This window comes from Eurosta solidaginis, chromosome 4 (assembly GCF_040869045.1).
Source record: "Eurosta solidaginis isolate ZX-2024a chromosome 4, ASM4086904v1, whole genome shotgun sequence".
In the NCBI taxonomy this organism is placed as follows: Eukaryota; Metazoa; Arthropoda; class Insecta; order Diptera; family Tephritidae; genus Eurosta; species Eurosta solidaginis.
In genome coordinates, this window is record NC_090322.1 from 55,615,953 (window position 1) to 55,633,805 (window position 17,853).

The window sequence follows — 17,853 nt, forward strand, 5'->3', positions numbered from 1 at the left end:
TTGCCGGATACAGATCCGGTACGGTCCGGTACCACAGCACCATTAAGGTGCTGGCCCGACCATCTCGGGAACGATTTATGTGGCCACATTAAACCTTCAGGCCATCCCCTCCCTCCCAACCCCAAGTTCCATAAGGAGCTTAGCGTCGCCAGAGCCTCGTCTGTTAGTGAAACAGGATTCGCCGCGGATAGGTGAGGTTGACAATTGGGTTTGGAGAAGCTATATGTTGCGCTGGCAACCTGCAGGGTTGCGCTACACAGCCCCTTGAATCTGGTATTTTAGTCGCCTCTTACGACAGGCATACCTACCGCGGGTATATTCTGACCACCCCTAACCCGCTGGGGGAAACTTTGTCTTTGTGCTTAGTCGGATTCGATAGGGACTTTACGGTGGACCAAAGTTTACCTACACCGGTAGAGAGGTTACAACCTCTTAGGTGCTCTTCCCATTTCGCCCGCTTGTGTTCGTCCACAAGCAATCTGATGCGTTGGTTTATATCCCTTATTTGGGGGTCGCCTGGATCAAGCTGTCTTATAAGGTCGCGTTCCCTCGCTAAGCTCGCGGCCTCCGCCGGGAAGTGGGGCAGGTTTTCGGGAATTCTCCCGGCGGGAATGAAATGTGCCGAGGCGGATTCAATGACCTTACGGAAGGCACACTCCCCTTGGCGGGCATCATTCGGGATAGGGAGGGCAGCAAAGCTGCTGTCTGTTGCAGATTTATATTCTTCCCACTTTCCTTTTTTGAAGTTTATGAAAGTGCGTTTTTCGGTGACGATGAAGTCGGCGGTACGCTCGAACGAAATAAGTATGGGCAGGTGGTCGGATGCCAATGTTACCATCGGCTGCCAGTTGACGCAGTTTACGAGTTCTGCGCTCACGATTGAGATGTCTGGCGAGCTATGACAGCTTCCTACCATACGTGTGGGGGCGTCTCCGTTTATTGTGCAGAACGTCGTTTCTTCTATTTGATCCGCCAACATCTCACCCCTACTGTCCGCCCGCAAGTTTGAATGCCATAGGTCGTGATGGGCATTAAAATCGCTTAAGATAATGCGATTGTTGCCAGTAAGGCCTCGATATTAGGGCGGTATCCACTGGGGCAACAGGTGACAGGAGGGATGTAGATGTTGATGATTTCTAGATTTGCATCGCCTGACCGGACAGATAGGCCTTGACGTTCTAAGACATTGTCCCTGCGGTCGATGCCAGGATCAAATATATAATATTGCACAGAGTGGTGTATAATAAACGCGAGGCCGCCTCCATTTCCGCTCTCGCGGTCTTTCCTGTGGACATTATACCCAGAGCAGGTCTGCAATGCAGATCTTGCTGTGAGTTTAGTCTCTTGAATCGCAAACAAAACAGATGTTTTATATTAGTGCTACCAGGGGCCCTATTCAGTAACTATGAGTTTTGAAATGTACATTTTTCTTTCATACAAATTATATGAAGAAAAAGTGTACATTTTAAAACTCACAGTTACTGAATAGGGCCCCAGTAGCGCTATTCACTAACTTTTTTAACTACATTTGGAGATGTTAAATTAGCAACATAAATTTTAACACTTTTTCGATTCACTAACTTTTTGCCAACTCCAAATCCGATAATTTAACGTAGTCGATTTGGCATGTGTTATTTTAATGCAGATTTTGTGTAAGCTGTTAAAACATTGTTTACTTTCGTTTGGTTTGTGCAAAATTACATTTTATTTAAAAAAATATGGCTTTCGAGTTGAGAAATAAAAGCAGTAAATGATCTAAATATAAAATATATATCAAACATACTTCCCTTTGCTAAAATAGCTGCATAAAATTATTGGCGCGTACAAGAAATTGATTGTTTTTTTCGATTCCTCTTTGAACTTTTCGTAAATTTAGACATTTCACTACCAACATTGCCACATCGAAATGATAGTTAACAAGTGTTGTTAAAGCTAAGTTAGTGAATCGCATGTACGATATAACAAACGAAAGTGTTTATGTTAAAAATCTCGTATGTAGATACGTTAAAAGTTAGTGAATAGCGCTACAGTTCTCATTAAGCTGATACAGATCGTTCCAATGATATTTGATCGTGAGCCAGAGCTCGATAACTCAATGCCTATTGTGGAATAAATGGACAGGTATCTCACCGCGTATGTTTTCTTCCGTACGGTTCTTGTTATTTGAAGGAGGTTCCAGCAATGCCATGAGCTCATGCATTTCAGTATAAAAAGGCCAATCTGAAGGTATGCCGCCCGATTCTTCAATTTGTGTTACCTCTTTCCTATATCCAAAAAATAAAGTTTACCAAAAAAAGCTTGGTAGTAGTGCAGTTTACGGTACCCACCGAAATTTAGGCCAAGATTTTCGAGTGAGGTATCAAAAGACGCGTATTAATCTCGAGAACAATAATCCGAAGGCGGAAAAGAAAAATTGTGTCTCCGTCCGGAGATATTTGCAGTTGAAGTTGGCGATTTTAATGTGGTTGTTGTTGTGTTTATACCCACAAAAAAAATTGTGCATCACCGTGGCGGTAGCCACGGTTATACCACACACCCGGACTTGGCATGGCGTAGCCCAGGGTTATTTTTTATAAGTGCGGCCGAAGGCCGCCAACGCCGAAAGGTGATCTGCGCAAAAATACTATGGATCCGACCCCCGGTTTCGGAGGTACCCGCGGGTCTTTTTTCGGTTTTTCGTTAATATCTTTTGAACGCGTTAATATTTTTATTTTCCGCCTTCGGATTATTAATACTGATGTCAAGACGCGTCTTTTGACACCTCTCTCGATATTTTTGGTAGCGTATTAGTAGTCGACCCTCAACTAGACTATTACCTACCAAAAGCTTACTTTATTTATAAATTACCTATATCTAGCAGTGAGATTGTGCATTTTTGTTTTTACTTCGTGTGCAGTGAATGAAAATCCAAGCTGTTGCAATACTTTCGAAATCGTTTGTACAATGCGAACATTTTTACGCACACCTCGCAATTCATCCACTTTTGATTTCCAAAGGTTTATAAGAAGACTTTGACTTTCTCCTAGCCAGAAGTTTCTTTTCTTGTAATGTTTTTGTTCCACTCTTGTATCCTTTCGCATGATTGATTTGAACAGTTTAAAATTCTGTGCTCTAAAAAGAATATTTAATCTTCTACGTAAAAGAGCTACTTTTAGCAAAATCTATTGGTTATATCCTATGTAATTTTTTTATTCATATAAACACGAATTAAAATATAAATGCCTTAATCAAAGTTTCATTTATGCCAAAGTACAGTAGAATGTAGAGCTGGATTTCGATTCGATTCTTAATCGATTTAATCGATCTTTTTTTTAGAAATGTAGAATCGATATTTTTTAAATCGTTAGATTCATTAGGCATCGAAGTTTTCATCACTATCTAACATTGTGAATGAAACTAACGGCGTTATTATGTATAACGCAAAGCGACGCGAAGAGTACTTTCACCCAAGTGAAACCAAATTCGTATCATATAAGAGCAATCATTCACTTCGGTGACTCTCAGTGACTATAGGTGACTGTAGGTGATTGTATTACGTTTTTTCGTATTATATAGCGACGCAAAGTGTCACGAACACTCATTTTTGCTGGCAAAATATTCACTTGCTTCTGGGTCGCGTTTGCTTCATTCACTTCGCTTTTTTATTGTGGTTTTTTATAATTTTTGAGTAAAAACTGAAGAATCTTAACATGTCGTGAGAAAAATTATTGAAATATTCCATAGACAGCCGATAAAGATTATATTTAGAGCTTCGTTCAATGTGGATGCATATTTCGTCAAATTTTACAGGAATAAAAAAAGCGAAACCTATAAAAATTACAGCCAGGGATCAAACTACTATTTCGTTTGTAATAAAAGTCCTTCAGAAAAATGTATTGGTGGTATGGCCTAGAAGGTTCAATGCGGTCATATTAAATCGTTCCCGAGATGGTCGAGCTTGTACCTTAATGGTGCTTGTTACCGGAACATACCTGATATATATCCGGTGAAGGACCATCAAAATCGATAACGATTTATCGCTACAACAACAACAATGAAATAAAATGCTAACCAAATAGTTTCTGTTGAATACCCAGAAATCTGGTCATCCCAACAGAGATCTGATTGATGAGGCTACACCGCCCAGGGGCTTAAGCGGTAATCTCCGTAAACATTATGAGGAAATGCGGCACCTGAGAGCAGACCCGTATGAAGCAAAAAAAAAAGCACAAACAGATCCTCAGTGATATTCACAAACAAGCGTCGGACCTCTATGCCAGGAATTGCCCGACAAATCCGGTACTCAAATAAAAATTCCCAGAACTAGTAGAGGAAGAACTCACTCTCCCTAGGGAAGTGCGCGTCACTCTAGCTAAACTTCCATCCGGGTACTGTAACAGGTTAAATTACCTATCCAGAAGCAACCCCGACATACAACTTGAAAGAACACTAAGGGAAGTTTAAAATAAAATTCGAACACAAAATATTGAAAAAAAAAATTTAGAAATTTGGTAATACTCTAGAACAGGGGTCGACTACACTGTTTGTAACGTTGACCTGTTCTTCCTCATAATCAAAGAGTCATAATATAAAAGCAGACATTACGACAAACACAATTTCTGGTAAAAGTCCAGAATAGTAGTCGACTGCTAATACGCGTTCAAAAATATAGAGAGAGGTGTCAAAAGACGCGTATTCTCAACTATTTGAATTTAATTTATTGCAATAAATGTTGTTAAATGGAAAGTAAAGCACTTACAACAATAAAGTGTAGAAATTTTGTTTACTTTAAAACTACTGTGTTAATTTATATGTATGTGCTTTTCAACATAAAATATTTTTTGTTTGTTTATTTAATTTGGAAATAAATAGTGTTGCCCCTGAGGATGCTGAAATATTCAGCGAAACGTCGGGCGTAAGGTGAATTAATTGTTTTATTTGCACCAGCATAAATTAGATCAGACTAGCCTACAAATCATAAAAAATAAAAATTATTGAACTGATCGCAAAAAAACCCAACAAGAAAGTAAAGCAGTCTAACAGTTTTTATAAACAATAATTCCACTGCCAGGGCAAAGAAACATTTGGTAATAAAAAATAATTGCTTAAATAGTGTCGTAAGTTTTGTGGGGCAGAATTTTCCATTATGTTTACATTATCGAACTCCGGCAGAGTACTTGGGTTCCGTTGAACTGGTTGCTGGTTTTCGATATCGGGAAGAAAGGTCGTGTATGATATGCCATCTTTTTTCCTTATAAAATTATGTACGATACAAGCACTTTGTATATTTGAAATGATTGTTTCGTACTTTTGGCATCGTATAGGTGTTGAGAAAACTCCAAATTTTTTTACCATCATCCCGAAACTGCACTCTATGTTCTTCCTACCGCGACTTAGTCTATAATTAAATATGCGCATCTTGTTGAAAATGTTTCTTTCCGGATAAGGCCGCATAACATTTTTCCTTAAAGGAAAGGCGTTATCTGCTACGAAATAATATGGAAACTTATTTCCACTGTCGTCATGCGGTGGTTCCTTTGGGGATGGTAAATTGTTGTAACTTTCTAACCAACGTCCAAACGTCGAAATTCTAAAAACTCCCCCGTCGCTATTTCGTCCTGCAAATCCGCATTCTATTGATGTAAATATCCCGTCGGCATCGCAACAGGCAAGTAATATTACTGAATGGTAGTTTTTGTAATTGAAATTAGCTGAACCCGAATTTGGATATTTTTGAATTCGCACATGCGAACATGGCAACGTCATATAACAATCTTTTAATGAATTCCATATAGCTTTTGTTGTTTCTTCAACAATTACTCCGATTGTACGTTCTCCTCTTTGAAAATATAAAGCAAGCGCATTGAACGTGCATCCTGTAGCCAGATACCTAAACAAAAAGTTATAAAGAATTTAGACCACGCACATACACAACAACATGTTCGCCACCAACTCAGTAGTGGCCTCAATTCAAAGATACTCATATCTAATGAAAATCTCCGACTCAGAAAATATTCCTATAACAAATCGAATTTGTCATCAGAACAGGGTAGCTGTTGTTGTAGCAACATCTAATACTAGGATTCTCAGTACTTAAAGAACAATACCCAAAACTAGCAGAAGAGGAACGACCACTGTTAACACAACAACAGGAGAAACGCACTCTGCCTAGGGAAACGCGCGTCACCCTAGCTCAACTTCGATCTGGATACTGTAACAGGTTAAACTCTTACATATCCAGAATCAACCCCAACATACAAAATGTATGCCCCGCTTGCAATTTGTCCCCACATGACACCAGCCATCTCTTTAATTGTAATGTGGAACCAACGCCTCTAACGCCCCTTTAATTATGGTCCACCCCTGTCGAAAAAGCAAGTTTCCTTGGACTCCCGTTAGAGGATATTGATGGAAATTTGTGATCGGTCGCAGCTATTATGTGGGGCGGAACATTACTACAACAACAACAACAACAACGTTACTGAACCTTTTCCGAAAATGAGGCCCTACACAATTGAATCCCATACATTGAATGAAACAATGTTATACACATACCTTAATGTTACCATAAGCCGTTCTTCAGGAGGGACACTTTCACGCATATTGGTGTTTTCTTTCTGTATGGAAGCACCAACGAGCATAACCAAATCCTTGAATGTAGATTTTGACATGCGATAAAATGTTCGGAACTTTATATCATCATGAGACAACTCCTTTGCACATACAAACAGTCTACAATCAACATTTTTCTGAATATATGGATGTGCCCAATATTTTCTCTTTGCTTTCTTTTCCTTTCTGCGACGAAGGAAATTTAGCAATACCAATTCTTCGTCGCTGGACATGTTTATGTTGACCGATACAAACAAAAATTGTTATTGAAAACCGTTTTGATCCGCTTATGTAGTTGAATACACTTGAAATGAAAAATAATGAAAACGCACCGATTTTCTTGGAATTTTTTTTGCGCGGTTTACGCAACTCTGATCTTCAAGACCCATTCTTGGAAACGAATGAAGTTTGTTTACAATCGAATGAACCAATGTTTACAATTGAATGAACTTTAAGACCCATTCCTGGAAACGAATTGAGGGAGAATGAATGTTTCGTATCATGTCATCATTGTTAGTAGATGACGATCCGCGTGAGCACATCCAACACAGTCCGTTTTATAGTTCATTCGTATTTTTGTGGGCGTGTTAATTATGTGTAACATTTCCAATGTGTATCGTTTGTTGTAGTTTTGTTCTTGTGCGAGAATCTCTGCTGCATCGAAGTTTGGTGAGTGCCCACTAGCCGCACAGTGTGTCATGAGTGCAGTTTTTTGAAAATTAACGTGATGACATTGTTTATAGTCTGATTTGTGCTGGGACAGTCTCGTTTTTATACTCAGTTGAGCAGAGCTCACAGAGTATATTAAGTTTGATTGGATAACGGTTGGTTGTACATATATAAAGGAATCAAAATAATCAGGATCGAAAAAAAATTTGATTGAGCCATGTCCGTCCGTCCGTCCGTTAACACGACAACTTGAGTAAATTTTGAGGTATCTTGATGAAATTTGGTACGTAGGTTCCTGAGCACTCATCTCAGATCGCTATTTAAAATGAAAGATATCGGACTATAACCACGCCCACTTTTTCGATTTCGATAAACCGAAAAAGTGCGATAATTCATTACAAAAGACAGATAAAGCGACGAAACTTTGTAGATGAGTTGAACTTTTGACGCAGAATAGAAAATTAGTAAAATTTTGGACAATGGGCGTGGCACCGCCAACTTTTAAAAGAAGGTAATTTAAAATTTTTGCAAGCTGTAATTTGGCAGTCGTTGAAGATATCATGATGAAATTTGGCAGGAACGTTACTCCTATTACTATATGTACGCTTAATAAAAATTAGCAAAATCGGAGAAGGACCACTCCCACTTTTAAAAAAAACATAAGTCGAACAAAAATTAACCAATCCTTTTGAAATTTGGTAGGGTCATAGATTTTATGACGTTAACTGTTTTCTTTGAAAATGGGCGGAATCGGTTGATGCCACGCCCAGTTTTTATACACAGTCGTCCGTCTGTCCTTCCGCATGGCCGTTAACACGATAACTTGAGCAAAAATCGACATATCTTTAATGAACTTAGTTCACATGCTTACTTGAACTCACTTTATATTGGTATGAAAAATTAACGAAATCCGACTATGACCACACCCACTTTTTCGATATCGAAAATTACGAAAAATTTAAAAAATGCCATAATTCTATACCAAATACGAAAAAAGGGATGAAACATGGTAATACTAATTTCACACAGACGGCTTATTGAATAATAAAGGCAATTTTCTACATTAATACTATTTTCACACAGACGGCTTATTGAATAATAAAGGCAGTTTTCTACATTAAGACGCTTATTGAGCTCAATCTTCCCTAAAAAATTCGAATCTATTATTATTTCATTAGTAGCTAATCGAATGCCTAATGAAGTCAAAAGCACAATGCAACTCTGTTGGCAGCGTTCCGCTTCCGTTTCCGCTTCTTATACGCCAATTACACGGCTCAAGTATCCTTGTGCCAATTACCAATTTGCACAAGGATTTGCCCGGTGTGTGCAATGGTTGCGCTATTTGCGCAGAGAACTGCGCTAAAATCAAAACGATTTTGATATTTACGCATGTCTGCAAATATTGCACATGCATTTTTCTTCGTGTATGGTGAATCTTACACAGTTTACCTGTGGTTTCTGATAATATAACATCAGTAATTATTGCTTAAAAATGTTAACATCGAAGGCGTAAGGGCCATCTCTAGCTTGTAACAGGAATTCACACAAATTCAATAATACATAATAATTTTTTATACAATTAGAACACATGTTTCATTTGTTGCGCTAGTTGAAAAATGAATATTGCGCAGTGCTGCAATGAGTTGAGCTGGTCTTGCAACTAAAATATAAAAATTATAAATACAATGGAAAATAAACGCTTCTGGTGCGAGTTGTTCGACTTATACTGTGAATTACCAGCAATGTGGAAAATAAATAGTGTTTTTTTTATACAATTAGTGCCTTTTTTATACAATTAAAATACATGTTTCATTTGTTGCGCTACATTAAAAATGAATATTGCGCAGTGTTTTTGAGCCGTGTATGTCAAAATTTTCATTTGCACAAATTCCGTCGTTTTATATTTGCGCATGGCTTTTGTGTCATGTATGGGACGTCTTAGTTTTCAAAGGAAATGTCATTGTCAGCATGGCGGAACGATTCAAGGTGGCCGCATTGAACAGCTGATTATAACCTTTTTTATTTGATTTGATACATCAACTACCGGCGCAGTACGATTTTGACATTTGTCCATCGAATTTACAAGTACATGGAATTTTTTTTGTTTGTATGTATGTCACCATACTCCCACCTTGTATCGTTCCGCCATGATTGTCTGTCTCATCCTTCATACTAATCGAGCAGTTACTTCTGTGTGAAAGCAAAAAATTTACGATTTCATTAGCAGGTGAAATGAGATCATTAAGTTTCTGTGTGAAAACAGTATAAGGTAATTGGATTGTTTTATTGACGCGAAATATAACTTTAGAAACAACTTTATAAAATGGTTGTGACACCTACCATATTATGTAGAAGAAAATGAAAAAGTTCTGCAGGGCGAAATAAAAAACCCTTAAAATCTTGGCAGGTATTACATATATAAATAAATTAGCGGTATCCAACAGATAATGTTCTGGGTCACCCTGGTCCACATTTTGGTCGATATCTGGAAAACGCCTTCACATATACAACTACCACCACTCCCTTTTAAAACTCTCATTAATGCTTTTAATTTGATACCCATATCGTACAAACTCATTCTAGAGTCACCCCTGGTCCAACTTTATGGCGATATCTCGAAAAGGCGTCCACCTATAGAACTAAGCCCCACGCCCTTTTAAAATACTCATTAACACCTTTTATTTGATACCCATATCGTACAAACATATTCTAAAGTCACCCCTGGTACACCTTTATGGCGATATCTCGAAAAGGCGAACACCTATAGATCGAAGGCCAACCCCCTTTTAAAAATACTCATTAACACCTTTCATTTGATACCCATATCGCACAAACAAAGTCTAGAGTCACCCTTGGTCCACCTTTATTGCGATACCTCGAAAAGGCGTCCACCTATAGAACTAAGGCCCACTCCCTTTTAAAATACTCATTAACTCCTTTCGTTTGATACCCATATTGCACAAACGAATTCTAGAGTCACCCCTGGCCCACCTTTATGGCGATATCTCGAAACGGCGTCCACCTATGGAACTAAGGATTACTCCCTTTTAAAAAACTCATTAACACCTTTCTTTTGATACCCATTGTGTACAAACAAATTCTAGGGTCACCCCTGCTCCACCTTTATGGCGATATCTCTAAAGGCGTCCACCTATGGAACTAATGATTACTCCCTTTTAAACTACTCATTAACACCTTACTTTTGATACCCATATTGTATAAACAAATTCTAGGGTCACCCCTGGTCCACCTTTATGGCGATATCTCGAAAATGCGACCACCTATACAACAACCACCACTCCCTTTTAAAACCCTCATTAATACCTTTAATTTGATACCCATATCGTACAAACAAAGTCTAGAGTCACCCCTGGTCCACCTTTATTGCGATACCTCGAAAAGGCGTCCACCTATAGAACTAAGGCCCACTCCCTTTTAAAATACTCATTAACACCTTTCGTTTGATGCCCATATTGTACAAACAAATTCTAGGGTCACCCCTGGTCAACCTTTATGGCGATATCTCGAAACGGCATCCACCTATGGAACTAAGAATTACTCCCTTTTAAAATACTCATTAACACCTTTCTTTTGACACCCATATTGTACAATCAAATTCTAGGGTCACCCCTGGTCCACCTTTATGGCGATATCTCGAAACGGCGTCCACCTATGAAACTAAGCATTACTCCCTTTTAAAATTCTCATTAACACCTTTCATTTGATACCAATATCGTACAAACGCATTCTAGAGTCACCCCTGGTCCACCTTTATGGCGATATCTCGAAAAGGCGACCACCTATACAACAACCACCACTCCCTTTTAAAACCCTCATTAATACCTTTAATTTGATACCCATATCGTACAAACACATTCTAGAGTCACCCCTGGTCCACTTTTATGGCGATATTTCGAAACGGCATCCACCTACAGAACTAAGGCCCACTCCCTCATAAAATACTCTTTAATGCCTTTCATTTGATACGCATGTCATACAAACACATTCCAGGGTTTCCCTCGGTTCATTTTCCTACATGGTTTTTTCCCTTATGTTGTCACCATAGCTCTCAACTGAGTATGTAATGTTCGGTTACACCCGAACTTAACCTTCCTTACTTGTTAGTTTTGCTTTTGTTGTGCCTACGTATATACTTTCACAAGCTTCGTTCGAGTTTCCATTACAAGGTATTTTATATACTAAATTACTTTTTTCGGTTGTTGGTATTTTTGTTTTTGTTCTGTTGAATATTGTTTTTAATGTGTTAGTCGGTTTGTGTGCTATCTTTACTTCTTCTGTATTATAGCAATCCGACTTCGCTAAACGTTCCGATAGCTGAGGTACATATGATACCGTTTTAAACATTGTTTTTTGTGTTTTCTGAATTTTGTTTCTGGTGTTGTATTAAAGGCCGTTTTAGTAAATTTTTTATAGTAGAATCCGGAAAATCGTTGTTTTTTAATAATAATGTAATTTCGTTTTTAATTTCTTCAGAAATTTGCAGCATTCGTCGTATACAGCCCATTGCTGTATTAATTATCATCGTTTTTGGATGCTTTGAGTTAAAGATGATGATTCGTCCAGATGAAGTAGGTTTTCTATACCACTTTACTTTTAATTCGTTTTTCCTTCTGATTATGATCGAGTCAAGATAAGCCAACTTTCCGTCCTCTTCGAGCTCCGTTGTAAATTTTATATGTCTATCAAACGAGTTAAGCGCGTCCAATGTATTTTGTACCTCATTTTTGTTTATTATCGCAAATAAGTCGTCAACGTATTTGATGATAAGTCTGGGTTTTTGCCCTAGCTTTTTAATAGTAGTATCCAATAGCTGTTCCAATATAATATCGGCGATCACAGGCGAGGTTGGTGATCCCATTGGTAATCCTTTAAGTTGTGTATATATTTTGTCGTTGACTTTAAAATACCTGTTATCTTGGATGCAAAACGTCACTATCTCCATAAATATTTGTTTCGGTATTTTCGTATGTTCCTTTATTATTGCCCATTTTTCTCGTATAACGTCCAGCGCCAGTTGTATTGGTACGCTTGGGAAGAGTGACACCACATCAAAAGAAACGAGTTTTTCGTCGTCGCAAATGGGTGTATTATTAATTTTTTCCTTGAAATCGATAGTGTTTTTCACATTATATACTGAGTTGGCTGTTACGTTCTTTAGGATATTTACAATATACTTGCATAGACCGTGAGACGGGGACCCAACGGCGGAACATATGGGTCTGAGTGGCATTCCAGGTTTATGTATTTTTGGGAGCCCATAGATCCTTGGGGCTAGTGCAGTGGTTGTCACGAGTTTATTTCTTTCAGCTTTCGTAATTATATCCAATTTAAGTAGTTTGTCTACTAAATTATTGTTTTTGGTTTGTAGTCTAGAAGTAGGATCTTGCCTTTGAATTCTGTACGTGCTTAAGTCCTTTAAAATATCTTCCATTCTTTCGTTGTATTCCTTGGTCTCCATTGCCACAGTTTTACTTCCTTTATCCGATGTTAGAATTTTAATATGGTCATTTTCTTTAAGGAACTTTCGAGTTTGTATCAATTATGGCACAGTCTAATGTCGTTTTTCGGTTTGTTGCTGTGTGATCTTTTATTAAGAGAGAGAATTTGGTACGTGCTTCTTCCTGCTTTTCTTTATTTTCCAGTGTCTGTATTAAGTCCTCACCATCGGCAATGTATTGAAACAGCGGAAATTTGGAATTTTCTACTGGCAAAGCGAACTTTGGACCCTTAGCCAGCAGAGCTTTAACATCTGGTGGGAATTCAACATTGGTTTTGTTTACAAACCAATCTTCGTGTTTGTTTTTGTTCACAAAATTGTTGTTTCGTGCGTTCCTCAGTTTTTCATATTTTTCTTCTTGCCGCCTTTTTAGTATTGTCTTTAGATTATTTGAAATATTTTCTTCCCTCTTAGTAAATTCCAACAAGTCCTCCTCGTTCATCTCATTTTTAAGTTGTATTGTATTTTCTTCTATTTGTTGTTGTTGTCTTTTTAATATGTTATGTTTATGTTTGATAATTAAGTTTAATATTTTAGAGTGGTAGTAGTGTGTGTGCCTGTCTAAAGCTTTGTATATATCTGGATGTGTGTCAGAGTCAAACAAAAATAATTGCTTACATCTAGTGGAATTTTTTATAAAGCTAGGGATTAATTTTGATTTTCTGCATTTTAAAAGATATTTTAAATTTGACTTTGCTCTTACCAATTTCTTAGATATATTTTGAAATTTATTTATTACTGCCTTAGAGTTGTCATAGTTTTTCCTTATTTTTGCATACCCCATCTTTTTTTGTTGCATGCTTACGGTGTGCCTTCCGCTCATTATACTTTGATGATTTTAGCGACCTGTTTTTATCAAATATTGATTTTTTGTCGGCTCAAGGTCTAAAAAACCAATTGAAAAACAAACTTTTTCGGTTTTTTATGCCAATATATTTCGGCTACACTGCATTGGCATAAAAAACCGAAAAACTTTGTTTTTCAATTGGGTTTTTAGACCTTGAGCCGACAAAAAATCAATATTTGATAAAAACAGGTCGCTAAAATCATCAAAGTATAATGAGCGGAAGGCACGCCGTAAGCATGCAACAACAAAAGATGGGGTATGCAAAAATAAGGAAAAACTATGACAACTCTAAGGCAGTAATAAATAAACTTCAAAATATATCTAAGAAATTGGTAAAAGCAAAGTCAAATTTAAAATATCTTTTAAAATGCAGAAAATCAAAATTAATCCCTAGCTTTATAAAAAATTCCACTAGATGTAAGCAATTATTTTTGTTTGACTCTGACACACATCCAGATATATACAAAGCTTTAGACAGGCACACACACTACTACCACTCTAAAATATTAAACTTAATTATCAAACATAAACATAACATATTAAAAAGACAACAACAACAAATAGAAGAAAAAACAATACAACTTAAAAATGAGATGAACGAGGAGGACTTGTTGGAATTTACTAAGAGGGAAGAAAATATTTCAAATAATCTAAAGACAATACTAAAAAGGCGGCAAGAAGAAAAATATGAAAAACTGAGGAACGCACGAAACAACAATTTTGTGAACAAAAACAAACACGAAGATTGGTTTGTAAACAAAACCAATGTTGAATTCCCGCCAGATGTTAAAGCTCTGCTGGCTAAGGGTCCAAAGTTCGCTTTGCCAGTAAAAAATTCCAAATTTCCGCTGTTTCAATACATTGCCGATGGTGAGGACTTAATACAGACACTGGAAAATAAAGAAAAGCAGGAAGAAGCACGTACCAAATTCTCTCTCTTAATAAAAGATCACACAGCAACAAACCGAAAAACGACATTAGACTGTGCCATAATTGATACAGTGAAGCAAACTCGAAAGTTCCTTAAAGAAAATGACCATATTAAAATTCTAACATCGGATAAAGGAAGTAAAACTGTGGCAATGGAGACCAAGGAATACAACGAAAGAATGGAAGATATTTTAAAGGACTTAAGCACGTACAGAATTCAAAGGCAAGATCCTACTTCTAGACTACAAACCAAAAACAATAATTTAGTAGACAATCTATTTAAATTGGATATAATTACGAAAGATGAAAGAAATAAACTCGTGACAACCACTGCGCTAGCCCCAAGGATCTATAGGCTCCCAAAAATACATAAACCTGGCATGCTACTCAGACCCATATGTTCCGCCGTTGGGTCCCCGTCTCACGGTCTATGCAAGTATATTGTAAATATCCTAAAGAACGTAACAGCCAACTCAGTATATAATGTGAAAAACACTATCGATTTCAAGGAAAAAATTAATAATACACCCATTTGCGACGACGAAAAACTCGTTTCTTTTGACGTGGTGTCACTCTTCCCAAGCGTACCAATACAACTGGCGCTGGACGTTATACGAGAAAAATGGGCAATAATAAAGGAACATACGAAAATACCGAAACAAATATTTATGGAGATAGTGACGTTTTGCATCCAAGATAACAGGTATTTTAAATTCAACGACAAAATATATACACAACTTAAAGGATTACCAATGGGATCACCAACCTCGCCTGTGATCGCCGATATTATAATGGAACAGCTATTGGATACTACTATTAAAAAGCTAGGGCAAAAACCCAGACTTATCATCAAATACGTTGACGACTTATTTGCGATAATAAACAAAAATGAGGTACAAAATACATTGGACGCGCTTAACTCGTTTGATAGACATATAAAATTTACAACGGAGCTCGAAGAGGACGGAAAATTGGCTTATCTTGACTCGATCATAATCAGAAGGAAAAACGAATTAAAAGTAAAGTGGTATAGAAAACCTACTTCACCTGGACGAATCATCAACTTTAACTCAAAGCATCCAAAAACGATGATAATTAATACAGCAATGGGCTGTATACGACGAATGCTGCAAATTTCTGACGAAATGTACCACCAAGAAATTAAAAACGAAATTACATTATTATTAAAAAACAACGATTTTCCGGATTCTACTATCAAAAATTTACTAAAACGGCCTTTAATACAACACCAGAAACAAAATTCAGAAAACACAAAAAACAATGTTTAAAACGGTATCATATGTACCTCAGCTATCGGAACGTTTAGCGAAGTCGGATTGCTATAATACAGAAAAAGTAAAGATAGCACACAAACCGACTAACACATTAAAAGCAATATTCAACAGAACAAAAACAAAAATACCAACAACCGAAAAAAGTAATTTAGTATATAAAATACCTTGTAATGGAAACTCGAACGAAGCTTGTGAAAGTATATACGTAGGCACAACAAAAGCAAAACTAAAAAGTAAGGAAGGTTAAGTTCGGGTGTAACCGAACATTACATACTCAGTTGAGAGCTATGGTGACAACATAAGGGAAAAAACCATGTAGGAAAATGAACCGAGGGAAACCCTGGAATGTGTTTGTATGACATGCGTATCAAATGAAAGGCATTAAAGAGTATTTTATGAGGTAGTGGGCCTTAGTTCTGTAGGTGGATGCCGTTTCGAAATATCGTCATAAAAGTGGACCAGGGGTGACTCTAGAATGTGTTTGTACGATATGGGTATCAAATTAAAAGTATTAATGAGGGTTTTAAAAGGGAGTGGTGGTTGTTGTATAGGTGGTCGCCTTTTCGAGATATCGCCATAAAGGTGGACCAGGGGTGACTCTAGAATGCGTTTGTACGATATTGGTATCAAATGAAAGGTGTTAATGAGAATTTCAAAAGGGAGTAATGCTTAGTTTCATCGGTGGACGCCGTTTCGAGATATCTCCATAAAGGTGGACCAGGGGTGATCCTAGAAATTGTTTGTACAATATGGGTGTCAAAAGAAAGGTGTTAATGAGTATTTTAAAAGGGAGTAATCCTTAGTTCCATAGGTGGACGCCGTTTCGAGATATCGCCATAAAGGTGGACCAGGGGTGACCCTAGAATTTGTTTGTACAATATGGGCATCAAACGAAAGGTGTTAATGAGTATTTTAAAAGGGAGTGGACCTTAGTTCTATAGGTGGATGCCGTTTCGAAATATCACCACAAAGGGGTGACTCTAGAATTCGTTTGTGCAATATGGGTATCAAATGAAAGGAGTTAATGAGTATTTTAAAAGGGAGTGGGCCTTAGTTCTATAGGTGGACGCCTTTTCGAGGTATCGCAATAAAGGTGGACCAAGGGTGACTCTAGACTTTGTTTGTGCGATATGGGTATCAAATTAAAGGTGTTAATGAATATTTTTAAAAGGGGGTTGGCCTTCGTTCTATAGGTGTTCGCCTTTTCGAGATATCGCCATAAAGGTGTACCAGGGGTGACTTTAGAATATGTTTGTACGATATGGGTATCAAATAAAAGGTGTTAATGAGTATTTTAAAAGGGCGTGGGGCTTAGTTCTATAGGTGGACGCCTTTTCGAGATATCGCCATAATGGTGGACCAGGGGTGACTCTAGAATGAGTTTGTACGATATGGGTATCAAATTAAAGGCATTAATGAGAGTTTTAAAAGGGAGTGGTGGTAGTTGTATATGTGAAGGCGTTTTCCAGATATCGACCAAAATGTGGACCAGGGTGACCCAGAACATTATCTGTTGGATACCGCTAATTTATTTATATATGTAATACCTGCCAAGATTTTAAGGGTTTTTTATTTCGCCCTGCAGAACTTTTTCATTTTCTTCTACATAATATGGTAGGTGTCACAACCATTTTATCAAGTTGTTTCTAAAGTTATATTTCGCGTCAATAAAACAATCCAATTACCTTATACTGTTTTCACACAGAAACTTAATGATCTCATTTCACCTGCTAATGAAATCGTAAATTTTTTGCTTTCACACAGAAGTAACTGCTCGATTAGTATGAAGGATGAGACATACAATCATGGCGGAACGATACAAGGTGGGAGCATGGTGACATATCTACAAACAAAAAAAATTCCATGTACTTGTAAATTCGATGGACAAATGTCAAAATAGTACTGAGCCGGTAGTTGATGTATCAAATCAAATAAAAAAGGTTATAATCAGCTGTTCGATGCGGCCACCTTTTATCGTTCCGCCATGCAGACAATGACATTTG

At 37.4% G+C, this 17,853-nt stretch overlaps 1 protein-coding gene across 6 annotated transcripts in view; it reads right to left on the reverse strand.

The window, feature by feature from the left end:
- The window catches only part of LOC137249799 (zinc finger protein 892-like), a 185,026-nt gene extending 181,794 nt beyond the window's left edge, over window positions 1-3,232 (reverse strand). For all 6 annotated transcript variants that reach the window (XM_067781728.1, XM_067781727.1, XM_067781726.1 and 3 more), the window contains exons 1-2: window positions 2,848-3,232; window positions 2,131-2,264 (exon numbers count right to left, since the gene is read on the reverse strand). In XM_067781728.1, the coding sequence (XP_067637829.1) occupies window positions 2,131-2,264; window positions 2,848-3,080 (367 nt within the window). In that variant the 5' untranslated portion in view covers window positions 3,081-3,232. The remainder of the gene's footprint in view (window positions 1-2,130; window positions 2,265-2,847) is intronic.
- Between the last annotated feature and the right edge of the window lie 14,621 nt (window positions 3,233-17,853).